This window comes from Urtica dioica, chromosome 11, assembly GCF_054948205.1.
Source record: "Urtica dioica subsp. dioica isolate 48M chromosome 11, U.dioica_male_clone48M_v1_H2, whole genome shotgun sequence".
Lineage (NCBI taxonomy): Eukaryota > Viridiplantae > Streptophyta > Magnoliopsida > Rosales > Urticaceae > Urtica > Urtica dioica.
The window spans coordinates 7,841,249-7,865,094 of NC_142766.1; the positions used below are offsets into that span (position 1 = coordinate 7,841,249).

Here is a 23,846-nt window from a genome sequence, read left to right on the forward strand (position 1 = left end):
TTTTAATCTGTTTTCTTCTTTTTCTCAAGCTCTCTTAGATCACAATACGATAAATAAACTGTAGTTCATAGTAGTTTCAGTGTGTGATGTTGAAAAAAGTCATTTGGCTCATCGTTTGTTGGAAAGAAAATCGTCTCAACACATAAATGCCTGATCATGAGAGAGTTAGTTCATGGTTTGTTCTTGACTAACACTATTTATAAGCTCTATCTGTGCACATAATGTTTTATCAGCAAATAAAGTTCTTACTGTGTCCGATCAGTAAAACTGGTTTGAATTTGGCCGAATTTTTGAAAAAGAAAAACTGTTTGAACAGCCTTTGTAAATCGACGTGGACAGACCTGTATGACCTGAGTTCTTATTTTTGGATATTTTTCATGGATAGTAGACTGTATGAGCTTTCTAAAATGACCAAGAACATGTAAATCCATTGAGTATTGAATGAGTTATGAATTTCCAAAGTTTGTGTTTCGCAGCAGTAAAACGGGATTTCCAGAATTGTAACAGCGAATTACGGGCTGTTTTTGAGATAGCTATTCTTGTCGTATATATGCTTGTAATATCTCGTTAGAAAGCTACATGAGTCTACTTTCATTTGCCGCTAGAATCAATCAATTTCAAGTTATGATGGCTTAAGCGCTAGTGGGTCAGGCTGTCGGGAATTCTTTTGACTTGGCTGAAATGAGTTTGTGATTTTGCTGTGATTCATTGGCCGTGACACTTGTTTTGGCTATGTTATTCATTTTGACTGTTTGTGATGTTGAAATTATAGGAGTGGCCTTGTTCGATTTGAATCGGTTTTGGGACGTGAATATGAGAAGGTTTTGGCCTCGATTCGGACCTCGCCGTGCGCTCAGCCCCGGCCCCGCTGCCTCCGAGTCCCAGCCACCGAGCCGCTGTCCCCGAGTCCCCGGCCGGCCGTCCTAGGTTAGTGTATATATTAGTTTTTTTTTATATAATCATATATTAGTTAGTTAGCTAGGTTAGTTAGGTTGATAAATATATATTAGTGTATTAATGTGAAATATGTAAGTTAATAATTGTAAATGTTAATTAGATAGTTAGTAATTTAATTTTGATTAGTTTTTTTAATTTAATTTTGATTAGTTTATGTTAATTGTAATTGTAATTAATTTGATAACATGTTAAAGTTTTGTAATATGTTTAGGTTAGTGTTTCTATTAAATTATTTATATAATTATTAGTTTAGGTTAAAATTAAGTTTAGGTTAAAATTAGTTTAGGTTAAAATTAGTTTAGGTTAAAATTAAGTTTAGGTTATAATAATGTGATTAGTTTAGGTTAAAATTAAGTTTAGGTTATTTGTATGATTAGTTTAAGTTTAAATTTCCCTGAAAAATGAATGAATATTTTTTTTCCTTTTTTTTCGTAAGTAATTTATTGGATAATTTAATAGTTAAAATTTTTAAATCTAATAAATATGAACATTTGTATTATTCATATTTATGTTAATAGACTTGGATATAACTTTTAAATTTTAGTTTTTAAATCATAGAATAACTCCCTATATGGAACCCGATATGGTTCTTCAAATTTTAGTTTTAATATGCTGATTATATATTGTAATATATAATCAGCATATTAATTTTTTTTTTTAAAGATAAAGAGCATCAGGTGCGACTAGTCGCACCTGATAGTCAAGACTTTCAGGTGCGACTAGTCGCACCTGATAGTATAAGACTTTCAGGTGCGACTTGTCGCACCTGATAATCAAGAGGATTATCAGGTGCGGACTTTCGGGTGCGACTTTGTCGCATCTAAAGTCGCACCTGAAAGTACTTTCAGGTGCGACTTTTGCACTTTCAGGTGCGAAAAAAGTCGCACCTGATGCTATATTTTGTACTAGTGGAAACCAGTCAAGGAACAACAAATATGGTTAGTAGCAGCGGAGTCAAGAATCCACGTTGATACATTATCAGCTACTAAGCATGCTTCGGTAATTAGTATAATACTATGTTCTTTTGCTTTGAGATAGGTAGGACAGTTCTTCTTCTCGGCCTTGTGAGGTCTCTTCTTAGATCCAGAGGAGGAGGCTTTGTGCTTAGTAGCATGTGCCTCTCCTTGATTCCTCTTTTTCTTAGTAAGACCCTCAGCAGTGTGAAGCTCCTTTATTAGCTCGATAACAGTGTACTCTAGCTTATTCATGGAGTAGTTCAGCTTGAAGGTATTAAATGATTCGGGGAGATTTTCCAAGATCATATCTATTTTGGTCTCTCCATCAATTTCGGATCCTAGGATTTCCATCTCATTGACAACATATATAGCCAATGTTCGATAATAACGACAAGCATGATGTGCCATTCCCGATTTGCCCTTTCATTAAAATAAAAAAAACTGAGTATTTACGTCAATTAAAACGTGTAAATACGTGAATGTGAGTATTTACTAAATATTTACCAAACGCTGACCAAATAGCAATTCAAAGTGTAAACATGTCTATATACCTAATGGACCCTAAAAAATAAAAGTAAAAAGAAGTTTTCTCTCTCCACCATAACTAGATACTTGGGAGCAAGAAAGTATTTATTTGTCTCTATCTTTCTCTAACGAATTCTTTGCTCGATCAGATTAAAACAATTAATAATAAGAATTAAAAATAATTGATGATAAAGAAGAATCCATTGGATCGGTGATGGTCATCGGACTCGGTCTCAGTCGACATGAGCGGAGGACTGTCATCCGGAGCTAACTCGTCATCGGTGGAGGAAGAGCTCGTTGAAGTCACTTTCGATTTCCAAGACAACGACACAGTCATCCTCCGTAGCGTCGGTCCAGCGGTGAGTACAACAATTTCGCCGTGACGGCATCGTCGATGACAGATCTTCTGTTTCCTCTTTGACGGTGATCAAAACTCCCTTTGCGTCAAATTACATATCGCCGTCTTTGATCCGACGGAGCTCTTAGAATCGCCTCCGCCAATTCAGCTCTTCAACTGCCTACACCAATTCCATAGTCTCCGTCTATATTGTTGCTCACCAAACCCTTCCCCTCTGTTTTCAATTTTACTTTTCTTTTGTCTATTTTAATTATTAAACATTTCATTTAAAACATGTGGACTTCCGTCAAATATAACGGTCAAAATAGTAACGGTGATACCAAAAACATAATATTAGGTATTTTAGTCGCCGAAAAAAAAAGAATGAGTAATTAAGCGTATCCAACTTAAAATTTTAGATATTTTTTCCGTCACTTTCTCTTACAATAATATCCTACTCTCCAAGGATTAAAATGCCGAGAAATTGCAGCGAAATTACGCCGAAATTCTCAATTTAGGAGCTTTCCGACACAAAAATGACATGTTGTTCGTTTCGCCTTTTTTTTGTCGAAATGTCATCATTTTCTTGGCATAATTTCCATGACGTTTTGCCAAAGTGTGTCATTTGTTCCATGTATAAAAACAGCAAGAAATCATGTCATTTCGCCACGCCCTCCAGAAGTCGATCAATTCTTTGAAGAATCAACATTATTTGGGAAAATATCTAGAGTACCCCTCGTGTTCAATCGAAATACGAGATTTATCCCCTCTATTTCTAGAAATATCAGACATATCCCTTCAGTTTAATATAAATGCCATATATATCCCCTGAAAAAATGTTATATTACAAATATCACCATTTTCGTTTATTTTTTACAAAAAAAAAAAAAAAAATTGAACTCCTCAAAATACCCTTAATAGAATAAATATTTATTTACTATTTTATTAAAAAAAATCAAAATCTCTCTTTATAAAAAAAAACCTTAACTTTTTATAAAGAAATTTTTTAATTTAATTTTTTGTATATAGAATAGAAGATAAAAAATTATTTCATTAAGGGTATTTAGGGGATTTCAAATTATTTTTTTGTAAAAAATAAACGAAAAAGGGTGTTATTTGTAATATAACATTTTTTTAGGGGATGTATTTGTCATTTATATTAAACTGGAGGGATATGTCTGATATTTCTAGAAATAGAGGGGATAAATCTCGCATTTCGATTAAACACAGGGGATACTCTTGATATTTTCCCACATTATTTCTGCCTCTCGGCGCAACTTTGGCATAGTTCTCGTGTTTTTTCCACGTTTTTGTTTCGACCAGTGTTTCTAAACCCTAGAAATCTTTGGGTGAAATCGAAGAAGAGAAGAAGAAGGAAAAAGATAGAGACGGTGAACCTACCTTACATGCGAGCCTCCTCCTTCATCTTCGCCGGCGTTCTCTCTCTCTCTCTCTCTCTCTCTCTCTCTCTCTCTCTCTCTCTCTCTCTCTCTCTCTCTCTCTCTCGTCTGCATTTTCTTTTTCTTCGACCCTCTGTGTTTTGAGCACTTCTAATTTTTTTCTTCTCAAGTTCTATAATATGACTGAATTGAGGAGAATGACTTTAAGCGGTTGTGAGGAATGATAAGCCCAAGAATTTTTTTAGAGTCTTTGTACTTTTTTATTTATTTTTAAATTGAAGTCTTCATGTTGTAGCAAATTTAGTCCTTCTTTATTAAACTTGACATTTCTTTTTTCCAAATAAATGGAACAGTCTTAAAAATATATTGTATATAAATACTATTTTGCAGCATTATTTTCGTCGACATTTTCATATTTTATCGCAATTTTCGTCGGCAACCACAATTTTCATGAAATTTTTTTCCCAAATTTCCACATTATTTTCGTCGCAATTCTCGTCGATCACCACAATTTTTTATTTTGGAGACCATCGCCGCATTATCGACAACATTTTAAACCTTGCTTCTCTCAAACAATCTCACCGATTGTCGAGCAAACTCATTATAATTGAGTATTTAGTCTATGCTTTTAGCTCATTCTAACTGTTCGGAAACCCCACTCTACCCTTCAGAGCACAGTCGTTTACTCCCTATTTAGTATAGGACCCTAGTAATTGCACAACAGCTTGCACTATAATGTGAACAAGCAACGTAATAAGATTGGCATGCAATTGGAGCGTTGAATGCATATCGTTGTCTGGGCCAAAAGTATTTTTTTCAAACCCTTATTCAACGCTGAGTATTTGACTGAATTATGCGAGAGCACAAACAAAACTCATCATGTATTTATTTCCCTCTTCGTTTCTCAAAGCCCTGTCCTTTCCTCCTTCCTTGTGTCCCATCACGAAGACCATTTCAAGCTTGACGTTTCTTTCTTTCATAAATTTTGTATTTCAACGAAATGGGTTACGCTCTTATTCTCAAACTTACAACCTTTTCTCGAAATTATTGTCCTTCACTCTCTTCACAAGATCTCACCCAACACAAACTTCATTTCTAGATTTTCAAGTCTTTTTTTTTTCTTTTTTTTTTCCCTGTAACGATGGGAAATTTGTGTGGAAAACCCGCTAAGTGTGCTCATGCTTCTTCTGTCAACCTTTCCGGTAATAATAGCGAATTTCTTTCCAATATTTTTTTTTTTTTGGTATCTCTGATTATCATCCTGTTGCTTGATCGAGTGTATGTGATCTATATGAAAAAACACATGCTTCTGTATCCATTCGTAGCTTGTGTTTGCTCTGCTAGTTTCGGTAGAATCACGACTTTAAGTGGCGCAAATGGTGGAGAGATCTTGTGCATGACGTAGCTAATTTGAAGTAACAAAATGAAAAACAAAATACCAAACAAGAAAGTTTATAGGGCATCACTATTAATGCGATCTTCTTGGTGAGAAGTTCTCCACCGCTGGAAAAAAAAAATGTGTAGTATCCAACGACAACATGATTGAATTTGAATCTATCGAAAACTCGTTTTCGCTCTGACTATTGGTGGAACAATTTTACTTGAATGACTCGCAGTCGCAACGGACTTCATTTTGCTGACAGATTATTATGTAGAAAAATAAGTCTTTGTTACCCTGAAAATAGCACAGAAAACCGTATGGTATCGTAAGTGAGAAGTCAATCCGAATAATAGCAAGTTTTTCTTTAAATTAAGCTCAGAGATCACGGAAGTTGTAAAAAAGTTTTTTTTTTTTTTTTTTTTTGTGATTATGAATTCATGGCAGCAATGACAAGCTTTGCCTCTCTTTTTTGAACATGAATGATCAGCTTGTTTTAGATGAGTAAACCTTTGATGATTGAATGCAATGACAACCACGCAGATTGTTCGAAAAGCAAAAGCAACACGATGCCCGATCCGAGTGTATCAAGTGCTTTTGCGGAGAAAGGGAGCGACGTGATAACGAGTCAGAACACCCTGCACTCGTTTTTGTTTGCGGATCTGAAGAACGCGACGAGGAACTTCAAGTCGGACAGCCTGGTGGGAGAGGGCGGGTTCGGGATGGTCTTCAAAGGTTGGCTCAGCGAGACCACCTTGGCTCCGTGTAAGCCCGGGACCGGCAAAGTCATGGCCATCAAGATGCTCAAACGAGAGAGCTTTCAGGGTCACAAGGAATGGCTTGTATGTCTCTGACCCCTAATACCATTGTTTTTGTTTGCCTCTAGCTCTTACTTTTCGACATCGAATTTGCAGGCGGAAGTGAATTATTTAGGGCAGCTTCACCACCAGAACCTTGTTAAACTCATCGGTTACTGCTCAGAATCCGATAATAGACTTCTCGTTTATGAATTTTTGCCCAGAGGAAGTTTGGAGAACCATTTGTTTAGACGTGAGTACAAAGAGAAAAAAATGTCCCTTTTGATTCCGAGTCAAAAGTATAAATAGTAATTGTGGATGTTTTTTTTTTCTTTTCTCTTGCAGAAGGTGTTCAACCGATGTCTTGGTCTCTGCGTATGAGCATTGCGGTTGGGGTCGCGCGTGGATTGACATTCCTGCACAGTTTGGACGCTAATGTCATCTATCGGGACCTAAAAGCTTCTAACATCCTGCTCGATTCGGTACACACGTAACGCAAAACAAAAACATTTTGTGTAACTGATTTAATTCCTTCCTTCCTTTGCGTATCACAGTCGATTTAATATGTAGTTTTGTTTAACCGGATGAATTGTAGGATTTCTGTGCAAAGCTCTCTGATTTTGGCTTGGCGAGAGATGGTCCCACGGGCGACAATACTCATGTTTCAACCAGAGTTGTCGGAACTCGAGGATATGCTGCTCCAGAGTATGTTGCCACCGGTATGTTCTGCATTTCGAATCCTTGAAATCTTAATAAGTAAGAAAGTTCAAAGTCCGAACCAGGAGTACAAAAGAGAAACCACTTAAAAAGCTATACAGAAGAACAATCACCTTCCAAGCCAATGTGGCACTTTCTTTCAGGTAATTTTTCAGAGCTGAAAGATGCAAGGAAAATTTGAGGGAAAAATAGTATGGGAAATAAAAAAACCAAGCGAAACCACATGAATGCAAGATATGAAAAACGTCTAAAATGGATTCTTGATTTTGACTCGACTTTTCCTGACCATTTTCGAAACGAAATCCAAGCGAATTCACGTGTGCAAGATATCTTATCCCATAGATAGCACACATTTTTAGTTTGTTTCTGTTAGGAATCCCACATCGAAAGTGAATGGGAACTAACACAAACATAGGTCATGAGTTACTCCTCTCATTGCCAATTGATTTTGAGATGAAACCTCATGATACTTCACAATTTCCATCAAATTTTCTAAGCGCGCGCGCACACACACAAAAAAAAAAGGGAAAAATAATAAGGAATCCAAATATTCCTCAAAAACAAGTAAAATGGATTTATGATTTTTCACACAAATAGGTAAACTATATTTAAAAATGTTGATTTTGTGCAGGGCATTTGAGTCCGAAGAGTGACGTGTACAGCTTCGGGGTGGTGCTGTTGGAGCTGCTGACGGGGAGGCCAGCGATGGACGAAGAGAAAGCGGGATGCGTTGAGGAGACTCTGGTGGATTGGGCAAAGCCGTTCCTGAAGGACCCGAGACGAGTCCTTAGGATCATGGACACCCGCCTCGCCGGCCAGTACTCCAGAAAAGGTGCCAACGTCGCCGCCTCGCTGGCCCTCCAATGCCTTCACACCGACCCCAAACACAGGCCTCCCATGCTCCACATTTTCGACACCTTACAACACATTTCCCCTTCCACAAACGCTATCTAATCTCTCCGTGTACACGCACACACACACACACGAATATAGACGGTTTCTCGGATGGGGAACTCTATGTGGATTGATACACAGAATCTCTCATTTAGCTCTCGCTTATGAATCATGGAGACTTCAAAAGATTACGGTTTTTGATTGGCTATGATATGTTACAAATTGTAATCTATTTTTTTTTTTTTTTGTTTATAATCTTTTGGCCTGTTTCTTAACAAGTTTTTTTTTTTTTTTTTTTTTTTTTTGGCACCAACTTTATGTCTTTTGATAATTTCCACTTTGAAATCAGTTGGGTTACGTCAAGGGAATCGATGCTATCACCGTTCTGCAAGACTTGTTCTGGGTTGACCAGATGGCTCTTGGACTTGTGTTTTCTGTTTTTTTTTTCCACATGGCATTTTGACCGTTTCTTTATGATCCTGGTCAAGTCTACATTTTCTTTATGAGATTAAATTCAATAACACGAGAAAAGAAAAATTAATGACTATTAACCTGTGTGTCTACTAAAAGAAGTGTATGTTTTCAATGGGGAAAGACTTCTTACCTATACTGTACTTATATTGGCATAATCACCATATCATGGACTCATGATCTCAATTTTAGCTATCTTACTAACCATTTCATATGAGTTGTTCCATATTAAATTGGCCGTTAAGACTGACCATTCGAACTTTTGTTAGAAAAGCAACGTAAAATAGATGAATCAGTGTTGGATAACCGTCATCTAAACTGCAACTAATATGTAAGATATTGTACCTAGTCTTTTTAAAATATTGAAATTATATTTCAGTCAACGTTTAACTAATAATTAATGTCGAGACATTTTAGCCACTGTATATAGAACTGTATTTCTAGCAAGTTTTCTATTTCGCCATGATTTGCGGAAGACTTTCTACATATATCTCCGCATGAATGGATAAGGAAACCCTAATTAGACTTTCAGAGTGTTGACTATAATAACATAAAGGGGTTCTACCCTTAGTAGTTTTGACGCATTTATTCACACTTTTAGGGTTCTTAGACGTGCACGATCGGTGGACTGAGAAACTAGGCTGCTTTGGGCAATTCTCGTGCTCTCAATGCCCTCTACAATGGTGTTGACAATAACATCTCTAGGCTCATCAATACTTGTAAGAGCGCCCCGGAAGCATGGAAGATTCTTGATGTTGCTCATGAAGGCACATCCAAAGTGCGTAGCCAGAGACTCCAGCTCCTCACTCCTAAATTTGAAGCCATAAACATGCTTGAAGAAGAGACCTTCTCTGAATTCAATGTCCGCATCCGAGATGTCGCTAATGATCTTTTGCCCTTAGAGTCACTATGAATGATGAGAAACTTATTCGGAAGATTCTAAGATCTCTCCGTGAAAGATTTGCAATAAAGATTACTGCCATTGAAGAAGTTCATGACCTCTCCCAAATGAAATCCAATCCGACGGTGATAGTTGAGATAAGGAAATCGAATCCAAAGAACGAGAATCATATGTCCAGTTCATATTTATCAGTCTTTGATTCGTACTGTAGCCGTCAGAAAATAAGTCATGGATAGGATACGGAAATCCAATATGATGGTAATAGTTTAGATAAGAAAATCGAATCCAAAGAACGAGAATCATTTGTCCAATTCATATTTATCATATTTTGGTTCGTATTGTAGCCCGCCAGAAAATAATTCATAGATAAGATAAGGAAATCCAATATGACAGTGATAGTTGAGATAAGGAAATCCAATATGTCATGATATTTTTATTTTTGTTGTTTATATAATACTCTGACTTAAGTTTTTTAATTATGTAATTTTTAAGTTTATTGATGTTTTTTCTTTTAATTGTCTATGTAAAATATTGTGATTTCTATTGTAGTAGTTTTAATTAAAAAAAATTCAAGTATGAGTTGTATTTGAATTATTTTTTTTTATAATGCACTAATTTATAAATAAATACATAATACATATAAAATATCAAATTATTGATATAAATTAAATTTTGGGCTAATTTTATCATTTTTAAAAACTTTGGGTATTAAAAAGAAGTTATAGAGATTAAATAGTGCATCTTCAAATATAAAGATACATTATTCAAATCTGATTTAAATATAGAGAATAAAAATTATTTTAAAGAGAGACTACACCTCCATCTCCATCTCGATTTTGGAGATAGTACTTGCTTAAGATAAATTTGTAAGTAGGGGTGTAATCGGGTTGGGTTAGTCGGTTTTTTCATGTTCTACCAACCCGAACCGCTACAACTAATTTTTTAATTTTAAAACCCAAACCAACCCGATTGAAAGGTAAAACCAAACCAAACCTACCCGAAAATAATCGGGTTGGTTTGGGTTGATTTTTTCGGATTATAATCTCGACAAATGATTTTATAACTCGAATGAAAATCATATAAATATATTATATCTAGAACGTTTTGTCAAATAAAATTAAAATATTACTTATCTTTAAAAAAATTACGTATTAAAATAAAAATCACGCAAATTTTTAATTACCAAGTTTTCATGTAGTCGTAAATAATAAAGTATAATACTATGTATTTTTTATTTTATTATAATATTATTAAAAAATATATTTTTTTAACAATAGTACACATAAAATATTTGCAATCTTACAAAAATTAAATAATTAACATTATCGGGTTGGTTTGGTTCAACCCAATCTCACGACGGTTTGGGTTGGTTACAACCCAAACTTCATCGGGTTTTAATGGGGCGGTTTAAAAAAAAGTGCGGTTTGGTTTGGATGATCGGGTTGTTCGGTTTGGCGGTTTTGATTAACACCCCTATTTGTAAGTATGTTTCTTTAAAAAAAAAAGAGTTTGCACTATTATTTCTATCGTAATTTTCGCGGATAATTTTTTCAAATTTCTACATTATTTTCATCGCAAATTTCATTGTCCACCGTAATTTTCGATTTTTAGAGCCACCAACACAAAACTACCACAAACATTCCAATCCTGGGGAAAAACTCACTTTGTTATTGCGTTCCTATCCTATTTTTTGTTTTTTAATGCATAATAGGAATATCTCAGCCTTTCAAAACCTCATGTTTCATTGCTCAAAAAAAAAAAAAAAAAAAAAAAAAAACACCTCATCTTTCCATTGCTTTTTTTGCTTTTAGTTTTTTTTAAAGAACTCACATTAATATCCATTTAACCCATTTTATTATTGGACATTGTTGAGCGTTGAAAGAGTAATTGATTATGTTGAGGAGCAACTCTTTCTTGTTATTTCTTATTCTCGCGAGCTTAGGATTTGACGTGACCTCAGCTTTTGGAGCAAATGGAAATGTAATAAGCAGATATGATTTCCCACCGGAGTTTGTTTTTGGAGCCGCTTCTTCTGCTTACCAGGTATATATACATATATATATATATATATATGTATATATATATATACAAAAGGAAGGTTTACATGGGTTACCTGAATTCTTGAAAGACCTTGTCAGCAAAAAAAAAAAAAATTAAGAATGTTGATATAGGTTTATAATTGTGAAACTGGGGTCATTGTTGTGACGACATTGATGTGCAGAGTGAAGGAGCAGCAGACCAAGATGGAAGGACTCCAAGCATATGGGATACTTTTGCTCATTCTGGTTACTTAATTACTCCTTAAACTTATTTATTTTAAGACTAATTACAAAAAGCCTTGTCCAAAATTACATTTCTTTCATACTAATTTGATTAGAGAAAATATCTTGTTGACATTTGTCCAAAAATTGAGTATATAAGTGTATAAACGTAGAAACATTAAATATTTATGCAGCCGTATTTCCTGATTCTTCTTTTCATTTTGAAGTGTTTATACAACCAGAGCTAGGGATGGCAATTTGACCCGTTACCCGCGTTCCGGCCCGTTACCCGCGTTCCGGCCCGTTACCCGATTTATTAGGGTCGGGTAATACCCGTTCTTTTTGGGTAAACGGGTAATACCCGTTACGGTTTTAACGGGTCCGGGTACGGGTAACGGAATAGTCATCCCGTACCCGCTTACCCGGGACCCGACCCGTTAACTTTTAAATATTTAAGAAGATAATAAATTTTTATATGTTGCAATGAAGGTGACCAAATTTACAATGAAGATGATCAATTTGCAATGAAGACTTCTTTTTTATTTATTTATTTTGAATTTTAATGTTTTTTATATTGTAGTAGCACTTTGATATTTTTCACCTAAATTTTATTATTTTTAAACTTTATATTGTTGATGGATTTTTATTTTATAAACGGGTAAGCGGGTCTACCCGACCCGCTACCCTTTTTTTAAACCGGGTAAATGGGTAACGGGTCTAATATTTTTAACCCGCTTACCCGGCGGGTATCCCCGTTACCCGATCCGTCTCAAAATCCGGGTAAACGGATCCGGGTAACGGGTAAAAAATTATAGCGGGTACGGGTAACGGAATAAGTGTACCCGGCTTTATCCGTACCCGTTGCCATCCCTAACCAGAGCCAATAACATATATTTTCTTTCACCCATTGAAATAAAAAAAAAGTCTTAACGCCATGTTCAGTAAAATGGTATGTAATAAGTGGTTCATGGTAGAAGGTCTCTAAAGTTCGGATCCCCAGTTTTTTTTACTTATTAACAGTTTTTTTTTTTTTTTTTTGGTGTGAATATTTCATTCTTTTATAGGGAAAATAACACATATATACATTGTGTTTTAGTGAAATATCGAGTTTAACCTTTGGTTTTCAAAAATGTCGAGTTCATACCTTCTGTTTAACTAATCTGAAATGGATACATTGTGTTTAAACAGAGAGTATGAACTCGATATTTTTGAAAACCAAAGGTTAAACTCGACATTTCACTAAAACACAAAGTATATCTTTGCCATTTTCCCTTCTTTATATCAGCTCATTTAATAGTAAAGCGTTAGTTACTAGTGTGGTGGTGATATACCAAAGTCTCAATTACCTTCTTGTTTTTTTTTCCTGGCCGGTTTGAATGGTTGACAACTGACCAAAACAGGTGACAAATAAAATTATTATACAGGACCCTGGAAAAGTAAATTTGAGGTCAAGGGGTTTATACCATTCAAACCATTTCATCATTTTGATAGCTCTAAAATATATCAAAATTGGTATAAGAGCTGACAAACTAGTGAAAACTCTTCTCAACATTCATACATTGTCATAGCCTCTTTACTTGGATTCCAAGCCCAGAAAAGACTTTTACCAAGTACTCATGCTCAAATGTGCTGTTAAACTATGAAAAAATTGAATGGAAATTCGGATACTCTGTTGTGGTTCTTCAGGGTACTTGAACGGTGCCACCGGAGACATAGCATGTGACGGGTATCACAAGTACAAGGTTTTCTCCCATTTGCAATGCCGAACTCATGATTATAACTAAAATGTCATCTTTGCGGTTTTATTGATTTATCGGTAAAACGAAAAAATTTCAGCTTGTTTAAATCTTGCAGGAAGATGTCCAGCTCATGGTGGAGATGGGTTTGGAAGCATATCGATTCTCCATCTCATGGTCAAGGCTTATTCCAAGTACAATATGTTCACCACTGACCACCTTTAATTTCTTTTAGAGTATTCATTTCTCTATGCTCTACTGTACATTTAAACATTTTTCGCCTATTTTTTCTAATTTCCAGAAGGAAGAGGACCTATAAACCCAAAGGGTTTACGATACTACAACAACTTGATCAACGCTTTGACCAGCCAAGGTTACAACATTGCTGATGGACAAATCTATGTATTTATAACTAAAAAAATTTAAAGCACAAGAATCACTAGTCACTGCATTTATTTTTTGGGACAATTGTATTTTTTTATTTATTTTTGCATCAGGAATCGAACCGCACGTTACACTGCACCATTCCGATATCCCACAAGTGCTCGAAGACGAGTACGGAGGCTGGCTCAGTAGAAGGATTGTGTGAGCAATCTAGATTCGGAGCTGAGTTTTCTCAAAACTCGATCCTCGATGCTGACTGATTTATATTCGGATGATGCAGTGAAGATTTCAGTGATTACGCAGATGTGTGCTTCAGAGAGTTTGGTGACAGAGTCAAACACTGGACCAGCGTGAACGAGGCTAACGTGTTTACGCTCGGAGGATATGACGCCGGTTTTACTCCACCGGGCCGGTGTTCGGCCCCGTTTGGACAACACGAATGCCTCGCCGGAAACTCCTCAGTCGAGCCATACATCGTAGCTCATCATATCTTGCTGGCACACGCATCGGCCGCTAGACTCTACGAAAACAAGTACAAGGTACAAACTCGTCCAACCCGAAGCGGGGACTTTTTTGTCACGAAATTTAAAACTTCAAATATATTCGCGATAAAACTCAGGAGAAGCAGAATGGAATGATAGGAATCAATATCTTTTCTTACTGGCTAGTCCCCGCAACAGACAGCCCGGAGGATTTAGTCGCTACTCAGAGAGGAAATGAGTTTTACATTGGTTGGTTAGTAACTCCAAAAAAAAAAAAAAGATAAAGTTCAACCAACTCTATGTATTTTCGACTCGTTGCAAGGAAATAATAGTCTCTTGTCCCTCGGCTGTACAGGTTTCTGAGTCCCCTGGTGTTTGGAGACTACCCGGAGGTGATGAAAAAGAATGCAGGGTCGAGGATTCCGACGATCACAGCTCAAGAGTCTGTAATGATTAAGGGCTCGTTTGACTTTATCGGCTTGAATTATTACAATGAGCTTTACGTCAAGGACGATTCCGCTATCCTAAACTCCGTAAATAGGGACATCACTGCAGACATGGGAATACAGCTTTTGCGTACGCGTTTCTTTTCTTCTTCTTTTTGTTTTTTGTTATCGCTTGAATGACATGATGTTCATACTCTTACCTTGCAGTAGGTAAAAAAGAGTCAATTTTTATGATTTGTTGAACTTACATCTTCAGTATAACTGATTTGAGCTGTTTGGTTGTGACAGCTTACAGCAATGACACGTCAGTATTTGAGGTAAAACGTTAATAGCAAGTTTTTGTGCTTTTTTTTTTAATTATTGTTTATTTTCTTAAGTCTAGTCTTTTATTGGTTTGTTCGATGCAGTTTCCAATCACACCTTTGGGCCTGGTGGGAGTTTTAGAACATATAAAGCAACATTACAACAATCCCCCAATCTATATCCATGAAAATGGTAAAACATTGTGTTCTTGTTTTCTACAACTATAGATAGTTTCAATTGTGAAATGAGCTAGAGTTTGAAAATTTAAGATGGTGAAGCGAGAAAGGAATGATATTTAAGTAAAGAGAGAAAGGACTGACATTATTTCATAATTCAATGAAATTGCAGACCAGAAATGCATGTACTTGACTGTCACGTTAATTTTCTGAGGAAGAGAATTTTAAAGCGTGACAGGTACAGAACTTCAAAAATACTTAATTTTCTGTGTGGTATCATTCACAACAGGTCAAAGAAATCGGCGGAATTCGACATTAGAAGATTGGCCAAGGGTTAAATCCTTGCAAGCTCATATTGGGTGTCTTATTGATGTTGTAAGGTAAAACATTTTATTATATCTTTGCACTGACATACTTAACTTACCATCAAAACTAAATAATCAATGATAAAAAAAAAATGCTTGATATTTGTATAAATTATGAAATATCACATTTAACTGTAGTTCTATGCTCTTGAAAAAAATTATAAAATTCTTTAGGAGCGGGTTAGATGTGAGAGGGTACTTCACGTGGTCGTTGCTCGATGTATTTGAGATGTTGGACGGCTATGAATCCGGGTTCGGCTTGTTCTACGTTGACTTGGACGATCCCGATTTGAGAAGACAACCTAAGCTCTCCCGTCATTGGTACTCAAATTTTTTGAAGGGAAGAGAAAATATCACTTTATTTGATGTACTTGTCAATCCTCATCCCCATCATGTCTCCTCTCAATAGTTCTTAGTGTTGATTTTCTTGCGTTGGAATGTAAAAGAATCAACATTTCGGCATCCATAAATTCCTATGTCCTTGTAAGAGAATATGGTGTTAGAAGTTCTACATCGGTCATTTATTCAATGTAAGAATCCCAATAAGTTTTTTTTAGGAGAATGGATGCAAGATTCTTCAGAGATCATAAGCTTTTTCGCAAAATTTTTGAAAAATTGTTGAATAGACTCGGGTTGTACTATTAGAAAATGCAATCGGTGAACTGGACTATGCTTAGCTATTTGAGTAGAGTAGAGTTGAGTTTTTTCTACTAAATATTTTGGCGAGACACAGAGCACAGCAACTGAAATGTGGCTTCGCCTATCTCTGCTAAATTGCACCACCATTATGAGGCGGTTCTCTCTACAACAAAGGGGTTATTCTCGGATAGCGATGGCTCTAGTGCTTCAATTCAGTCAAGAATGGGTTTCACAGTTGATTTTTGTGTAAAAGAAAAAGCATTACGAGAACAAGTATTGTGTTTGCTTCTAAATCTCTTGTGATCAATCGGCTGGTTTTCCACTCTTGGTATGATGATCATTGGTAGTTTCCCCACCTTACTCCCTAGGATTAGTATTGTATGTGCGTTTAGCTTCTAATCGGTCGTGTCTTCTATTTTGTTATGTGCGTGTTTTCAATTAGATCCCGTTTGATCTCGGGCTGTTGAAAATCTCAACTTTAAGAATTTCCCGAGCCAGAGCTAGATTTGAGGAGGTGATCCTTCGTTTGGAGATAAAAAGCCGTACTCTTGTTGATTGTTGCTTGTGTGATGAAACTCATGTTCATCTTCATTTTTTTTTTTTTTTGCTAGTTTTAATTTGTTTAATAACTACAAAAAAAAAAAAAAAAAAAAAAAAAAAAAAAAAAAATCCAGGACTTCAGTTTGATCATAAAGGATAATTTGTTTCTAATAATTCAATCTTTTGAATAGAATTGAAAACTTTATCAGGGTCTCAGACCATCTCCATCGAATCTGCAGCATGGAGTTACTTTTATAAAAATTTCAACCTAGCATATTCTGATTTACTTATTCAGTTACTTACCCATTAATTATGAGCAGCATTTCAACACAAAGTATAAACCAATATATTAACTCCTCTGCAAAGAGAGATCATCTGAGTAATAGACATAAAACTCAAGATTTGTGCACCAAAGAGCAATAATACAATGAACAAGTGTAAGTTAAGTCTAGTTTTAATAACTCTAGGTATATTTTGTCACTTTGGGAAGCCAGTAATATCACATTGACACAGAGTAAAAGATCAATCCATCATGGCTAACCCTTCTTAAAATATTAACAATGGGCAACAACCCATCATATATACCTACCATTCACTAATTAAATTGTTCCCTAAGATTGTTCTCCAACATAAAAACCTATCTATCAACATGCCATGTTTTTCGCTGCATAATTCATTCCAAGCTAACCATAAAAACCCAAACTTGTCGGCAGCAGAGTGAATGAACAATCTGATGGTAACCTATCTCCAAAAGCCCAAGATTGAAGATCACGATACTTTGGCTCAAAAAAAAAAAAAAAAAAGCTCAAAAGGAGGCCGAACTTGTTCTTCGAAGCTGGTATTTCAATTCAGAAGAAGATATGCTGGGAAACTTAACATCAAATTCCTGAAGAAAACAAAGGACCCCAGTTGCATACAGAAGTTAAGCAAAAGGACAAAAAGCTTTCCTGTTTGTCAGTGAATTTCCCTAAAGATCGGTAGTAACTGCAAAACTTGAGCTATCAAGATGTGAAAAGCAAATTCCATTACTAGAATAAGCATGGATGTTGCAGACTAACTTGAAGTGTAATCTGATTGAATTGAAAAAAGGATGCTACCTAAAAAATTACAGATAAATCACAAGATTTGCATTAACAAATGACAATGGTCTAGTGTTTTTAAATCTTTCATCAAGGAAAATGTTGAGAATGCGAGAAAAATATCATCAAAAGAGTTTATGTTGTATAACTTAAAACTCAGTTTTTCAAATTTAAGTGTTCAGAATGGCCTTTATCCCAATCTTTTTAGTTCAGAAAAAAAAAAAAAAAAAAAAAAAAAAAAAAAAAAAAACCCTTAACTGGGTCTTAAAGTGCCAAGAACTATAAGACCAGCTGCAAATGCGATCTACTCGTCTATATACACTTCAACATCTTATTTAAGTAATCATTTGCTTCTAATTTCAAGTGTAACACAGTTTAGTAATCTATTTTACCATGCTTGACCAAGAAATATAATACTCTGGTTGAAAGACAAATGCAGCCGACATGTAATTCGCAACAAAACCAGTCATGAGAATGAAGCACAAAGATGCCGTAAAAAAAACTAAAAATAATAATAATAATGATCCCTCACCTTTTCTTTCTTGAGCTTCAAGTTCCCCTCCTCAAGACTTGAAACCTTGCTCACCAGTTCATTATGATAAGCCTTAAAAGTGAAAGAAAGGTTATTTAGTTAACAGTTGATTAAACAAAACAAAAATCAAGTCCATATATCATCAAAAAGGTATTGACGGAACATAAAGGAGAACAAACACCTGTTTCCTAGCTCGTGACCGTGCAGCCGATTCCCTGTTCTTGATTTTCCTTCTGAGCCTTCTATCGATGGTCTTCTCGTACAGATCCTGGTCATCTCTTTTCCGCCCCGGTGTTGATCTGTCGAACAATGCACCGATCGAAGGAGGCGGAGAAACAACGCCAAACTTGTGAGGATGGCACATAGGGGTCCTCGTGTCAATGGGATTAGATCCTTCCGCTAGAGGTTTCGGAGAAGCTTGTGCGAAAAGCCCCGCTTGTACCAGAAAATCTTCCAAGGTCGTCTCGCCCAACGTGGGCTCTCTCTCCGGAACTTTCACATCCTCAACGACACACCTCTTCTTCTGCCCTTGCTGAATCTCTCTCCACACGTCGTCGACTGATTTCCCGACGAAAGCCTTGGCCAGTGTCAGACTGGCCTGCCGTTGGAGAGACGGCGAAGAAGAAGAAGAAGAAGAAGCGGTGGTCTCCTCGGAAGTGTAGATGTTTTGGAGAAGCTCGTGGAGGTCCATGCTCCCGAGGGTTTTCCCCAAATCCCCGAGCTGATTTGTGACCTCGTCCAGAGTGAGACTGTACCACGAGTTCTGCCTCGCCAATGGGGATGGTTGGAAGTGAGAGTGTTGGCCGTTACCTTGAGAAGAAGCCATTGTCTGAATCCCCATTCACCAACCATTCACTGACCGAAAGCACAAAAACACACACACACACACACCGTCATTAGGATAATCTATTTTATGGGCATGTAACATGAAATGCTTTACAATTGTTGTTATTGCTCTTCTAGAGATATTCTAAAGTTGACTACTCAAACCCTGCTTAGCCTTCAATAACACTCGATCTGCCATATTGACTCGTACACTTCAATCGCTACTAGGAAATAACGACTTGCTATGAGCTTCAACAAGAACAGAGACCAAAATTGCGATCATCTCATTCTCATGTTTTAAAATGATATATTTGAATATTGCTCTTCTCAAACTTTTCCGAAGCTTTGTTATATATATCCAAACCTATCTCAACCTTTAAATAAATACCCAATCACTTCAATTGCTACTTGGAAATGACGAATTACTGAGATTGGTTTTCCGTTCAGCCTAAACAATGTCCATTTAGAGGAGAAATTTAAGGTACCCGTCATAATCATCCAATGACAACAACAGAAACAATAGTTAAAGACTCTAATTACTCAGTAATCAAACATTGACGCGCAAACCTGTATACATTTTACAGAATCCCAAGGAAAACACAAAGTTCGAACGAAAATCAAGAACCTGTTACTGAAGATCCGATCTGAACCCAACAACCGAAAGCAGAAGAAAAAACAACCACAAAAAGCTTTTCCTTTTCTGCTCAGAAAATCAAAACAAACATATTCTTCTCTTGGGTTGAGCAAGTCCAGAAAAGAACCGAGAGAGAGAGTTTGTCGTTGTGATTCGAAACAATACAACGTTGTACTGATTCGATGCCTTGTCTTGTGATCAGAAGTTCAGAACTAGGAAACAACACTTTCGTTCTTTCACTTTAGCTTTTGGCGTTTTTGTTTGAGAAAAAGAGAGCGATGAAATTTCGATTTCTATTTTTCAATTTTCGCAGGGTTAATTAAACCAGACTAATTATAATTATTTCCGTAAGCCAAAATGTCCCATTACTGCCAAGTCGGCTGAGGATATATATCTTAAACTTTTGGCAAAGGATTAATTTCGTTTTTACCCCTAGACTCGTACCGCGATTTCATTTTACCCCTGGACTCGGGATTGTTGCAAAACTCATCTTAGAACTTAGACACGTATTATAACTTGGCACTTCCGTCAGTATTTGGACGTTAAGTTTAACTTTTTTATAACGTGACATGATTTTAAAAGGTATAATAGTATTTTTGGTTATTTTAAATACTTTTAATATTTAAATATTGTTATTAGATATATTAATTATTAAATAAACAAATATTTCATTTCTTATCTCTCTCTCTCTCTCTCTCTCTCTCTCAGTGAGAGATAAGAAATTAAACACCATTTTTTGCAGACGAGCCGGGCCGCCGCGAGGGCCGTCAGAGGAAGCCTCACGAGGCACATCTCCAACACATCGTCCGGCAAGAAAAACGAGTCCATCGTCGTCGGAGGAGGAGGAGGATTTTTTTCGACGGCTTCGCTTCGATGGTGGTTGTTGCTGACGTGCCGCTTCCAGAACCGGTGGTGGTGGTGATGGTCCTTCACGCCGTGGGTCCCGCAGATCGATTTGCATCCCGGCCCCGCTGCGGCGGCCTTGGCTTCGTGGCTTCCGGAGTCGGACCTCCTTCTGAGATCGCCGGAGAATTCCTCTCCGGTGGCGTCGGTGTCGGCGCCGACTTTACAGCCTCCTCCACCGAGGCCGTACAGACTCAGACACCTCAGAGCTTTTCACTTTTCTCCGTCGCCGTCGTCGATCTCTTCTTCCTCGAATCCTCCTCCGCGGCTATGGCTGTGGCTATGGCTCTTCTTCCTCAGCTTCTGGCTAGAACTTCTGGTCAGGCTCTCGGAGAACATTCTGTGCCCAAACCCTCACTCGAGCTCATAAAAAAAAACCTCTCCTCTATCCGATCGCCTATTGGAATCTGTGAAGCTCGTATACACAGTCTGTTTGAGAACGCGAAATTCGTCGGACCTTTTAACCTAAAGGATCGAAACAATACAGAGGCAAACGAACAAAGAGATGTAATTTCAATCGATTCGCCATTGTTGGATCTAAAAGCAAGCACAAAGGTTTTTTTTCGTTTTTCTCTCAGAAACATCTACGCGACAATCCAATCGAGAGAAACTAGGGTTTACGATTCAGGTAAGATTGAATAAGAAGAAGGAGAGAGAGAGAGAGAGAGAGATAAGAAATGAAATATTTGTTTTTTTTAATAATTAATATATCTAATAACAATATTTAAATATTAAAAGTATTTAAAATAACCAAAAATACTATTATACCCTTTAAAATCATGCCACGTCATCAAAAAGTTAAACTTAACGTCCAAATACTGACGTAAATGCCAAGTTGTAACACGTGTCTAAGTTCTGAGATGAGTTCTGCAACAATCCCGAGTCTAGGGGGTAAAATGAAATCGAGGTATGAGTCCAGAGGGTAAAAACGGAATTAATTCTTTGGCAAACGAACTTAAATAAATACTAAAGGTAAAGGTCAAGGTAAAGTGATTAGTAACTAACTAGACCACTTTAAACATGTGATTTTGGATCTAGTATATGTTTGACAATTTTTAGTGATATAGTCAAATGGCGCTTATGTGGCAATAATTAAAGTCTGATTTGCCCTTATTGATTAACAAATTCGTCACTTTATCTCTCTTTTCTTTAATAATTTTTTTTACATCAAAACTTCAAAAATTCGTATATTTCTCATACAAACTCGAAATTGAGTGATTTCAGATCCTACAAATTCGTGGCGTCGAGATCTTCAAAAATAGACACATTGTGTTTGGTGAAATATTATGTTTAATGCATCATATTTACGTTTCCATTTATTTTTTTGATAATTTCAAAAAATTTCAGTTATTTCCATATTTAAGGTAGTAACGTGATTTTTCTACATCTATGGTATTAAACATGATTTTTCATCAAACACAATGGATCTATTTTTGAAGATCTCGGCGTCACGAATCCGTAGGATTTGGAATCACTCAATTTCGAGTTCATATGAGATATATATGGTTTTTTGAAGTTTTTATGTAAAAAAGTGTACGAAAAAGTAGGAGAGATAAAATGTCGAATTTGTTAATAAATAAGGGCAAATCAGACCTTAATTATTGCCACGTAAACCTGTTGGCTATTTCCCTAAAAATTGTGAAACATAGGCTAAAAACAAATTTCATGGTTTCATTTTGGCTATTTTGCTACACTGCCCAAATGTAAAACTGTATTTTGGTCGGTAAATTTAATTTTTTGTTAGTTTCGAAAAATGACACATATATCATGTTTGAGTGAAAACTCGAGGGTAATTTTTTATTTTAAAAAATATCTAATTTGTACTATCTGTTTAATTAAAATGACAAAATTATACAGTAAAATAGATAATTGTGTCACAAATATTTTTTTATTAATTTTTCAATAATGTTGACTCAAATATTTATATATGAACCTCATTTTATACTCATTCATTTGTGTCTTATAGTCTCATATGTAGTCTATTTAAAATTTAAAAAAATTACGATATGTGAAATCTAAAACAATGTGGAGAACACAAACAGAGAAAAAGATACAAATCGACATTTGAAAGTCATCGAAAACACTGATTCGAGCGAGAAATCCAGGTATCAAAGTTGCATATTTGAGAGATATGAATTCAATTAGTATTTTGATTTAGTTCGATTTCAAAACTGGGGATTGAGGGGTTTTATATATATATATATATATATATATATATATATATATATATATATATATATATATATATATATATATATGGGGTTATAAGGCGCGAATGAATAAAGGTAGAATGAAGTTTACATATAATAGTCAACATTAATGAAAAGTAAATGTAAGGAAGATTTGTAGCATAATTATCTATGTTATGGTATAATTTCGTCATTTTAATCTAATAGAGGTTTCAAACTCGACATTTTTCTAAACCAAATGTTAAATTCAATATTTCACTTAAACAATTATATATATATATATATATATATAATGTAAGTATAATTTTGGCAAAATCAAATGAGAACCGGAATGGGCGAAGGGCGTATCGCATATGTCTGCTACACTTTTGAGAAGTTAGAAATTTTAGACATTTTCCTCAATTTATATAGAAATGCATGTGTTATCGGTAAATGACAACCACCAGTACTGTGAGACCCGCACAACCTAATTTTCTAAACGTCGTCTCCATATGACTCTCTCCCTCTCAAATAAATAAATGAGATTATATTTCTCTCTCTCATTTGAATTTATAGAGAATTTCATTCCTCTCTCGTTTCAGATAAACGAGAAGATTTTCTCTATACTCCCTCGGTTCACATTTCAAGTGAGATTTCAAGATTTCAAAGGAAATAATATCAAGGAATTTCTCGAAGGAACGAGGAAATATTCGAGGATGGGAAATTAAGAATATCAAGGTCGATAAGGTTTTGGAATATTTTCACGAATGTAAGAAGGATTGTGAAAGTGAAAATATATTTTAACGACTTAACTAATTTCAACGTGAAAGGAATCCGGAAGGAAATTAGTGAAGTAAATTCCTCGTTATATTTTTCCGTCTCTCGAGTGAATTATGGTCCAATGAGGTTACCAAGTAATTTAAATATATTAAGGTAATGAGAGATCTCGGAAGGAGTAAAGGAATTATCGAGTTTATCTCGAATAATAAATTAATTCCGAGGAAATATTCCGAAATTTAATTTAAGAAAGACATTCTCAA

The 23,846-nt window shown here is 35.8% G+C and overlaps 3 protein-coding genes across 6 annotated transcripts; 2 read left to right on the top strand and 1 right to left on the bottom strand.

Moving 5' to 3' along the window:
* Positions 1-5,095: 5,095 nt before the first annotated feature.
* Positions 5,096-8,352, top strand: LOC149380976 (putative serine/threonine-protein kinase PBL3). The gene is made up of 6 exons (XM_089630060.1): positions 5,096-5,377; positions 6,097-6,395; positions 6,468-6,603; positions 6,696-6,832; positions 6,946-7,069; positions 7,699-8,352. Exons 1-6 carry the CDS (start codon positions 5,317-5,319, stop codon positions 8,019-8,021), a joined length of 1,080 nt encoding a protein of 359 aa, XP_089486186.1. The 5' UTR covers positions 5,096-5,316; the 3' UTR covers positions 8,022-8,352.
* Positions 8,353-11,098: 2,746 nt separating this feature from the next.
* On the top strand, positions 11,099-16,372 carry LOC149380977 (beta-glucosidase 11-like). 3 transcript variants are annotated; one of them, XM_089630058.1, is made up of 13 exons: positions 11,099-11,376; positions 11,555-11,618; positions 13,281-13,336; positions 13,449-13,524; positions 13,632-13,703; positions 13,828-13,885; positions 13,995-14,253; positions 14,334-14,449; positions 14,552-14,772; positions 14,931-14,959; positions 15,050-15,137; positions 15,411-15,501; positions 15,661-16,372. In XM_089630058.1, the coding sequence occupies exons 1-13, from the start codon at positions 11,227-11,229 to the stop codon at positions 15,893-15,895; spliced, it is 1,515 nt and encodes a 504-aa protein (XP_089486184.1). In that variant the 5' UTR covers positions 11,099-11,226; the 3' UTR covers positions 15,896-16,372. The 3 variants fall into 3 exon arrangements, with proteins under 3 accessions (XP_089486184.1, XP_089486183.1, XP_089486185.1); XM_089630057.1 differs by having other exon boundaries at positions 11,100-11,376; positions 13,828-13,915; positions 15,661-16,371; XM_089630059.1 differs by lacking the exons at positions 11,099-11,376; positions 11,555-11,618 and having other exon boundaries at positions 13,287-13,329; positions 13,828-13,915; positions 15,661-16,371.
* Positions 16,373-17,048: 676 nt separating this feature from the next.
* On the bottom strand, positions 17,049-20,042 carry LOC149380978 (ABSCISIC ACID-INSENSITIVE 5-like protein 2). Of its 2 annotated transcripts, XM_089630061.1 has the most exons (4): positions 19,727-20,042; positions 18,458-19,131; positions 18,277-18,348; positions 17,049-17,551 (listed from the first exon to the last, which is right to left on the bottom strand). In XM_089630061.1, exons 2-4 carry the CDS (start codon positions 19,115-19,117, stop codon positions 17,471-17,473), a joined length of 813 nt encoding a protein of 270 aa, XP_089486187.1. In that variant the 5' UTR covers positions 19,118-19,131; positions 19,727-20,042; the 3' UTR covers positions 17,049-17,470. The 2 variants fall into 2 exon arrangements, with proteins under 2 accessions (XP_089486187.1, XP_089486188.1); XM_089630062.1 differs by lacking the exon at positions 19,727-20,042 and having other exon boundaries at positions 18,458-19,716.
* Positions 20,043-23,846: the final 3,804 nt, after the last annotated feature.

Bases quoted from the DNA above. Each gene is read 5' to 3' on its own strand.
- LOC149380976 (XM_089630060.1), top strand. From the start codon at position 5,317: ATGGGAAATTTGTGTGGAAAACCCGCTAAGTGTGCTCATGCTTCTTCT. The intron at 5,378-6,096 runs GTAATAATAGCG...ACAACCACGCAG, and splicing joins TTCTTCTGTCAACCTTTCCG to ATTGTTCGAAAAGCAAAAGC. The intron at 6,604-6,695 runs GTGAGTACAAAG...TTTCTCTTGCAG, and splicing joins GGAGAACCATTTGTTTAGAC to AAGGTGTTCAACCGATGTCT.
- LOC149380978 (XM_089630061.1), bottom strand. From the start codon at position 19,117: ATGGGGATTCAGACAATGGCTTCTTCTCAAGGTAACGGCCAACACTCT. The intron at 18,349-18,457 runs GTGTTTGTTCTC...TTCACTTTTAAG, and splicing joins GGTCACGAGCTAGGAAACAG to GCTTATCATAATGAACTGGT. The intron at 17,552-18,276 runs GTGAGGGATCAT...TGTTTTCTTCAG, and splicing joins TGAAGCTCAAGAAAGAAAAG to GAATTTGATGTTAAGTTTCC.
- LOC149380977 (XM_089630057.1), top strand. From the start codon at position 11,227: ATGTTGAGGAGCAACTCTTTCTTGTTATTTCTTATTCTCGCGAGCTTA. The intron at 13,337-13,448 runs GTTTTCTCCCAT...TAAATCTTGCAG, and splicing joins ACGGGTATCACAAGTACAAG to GAAGATGTCCAGCTCATGGT. The intron at 15,502-15,660 runs GTAAAACATTTT...AAAATTCTTTAG, and splicing joins TGTCTTATTGATGTTGTAAG to GAGCGGGTTAGATGTGAGAG.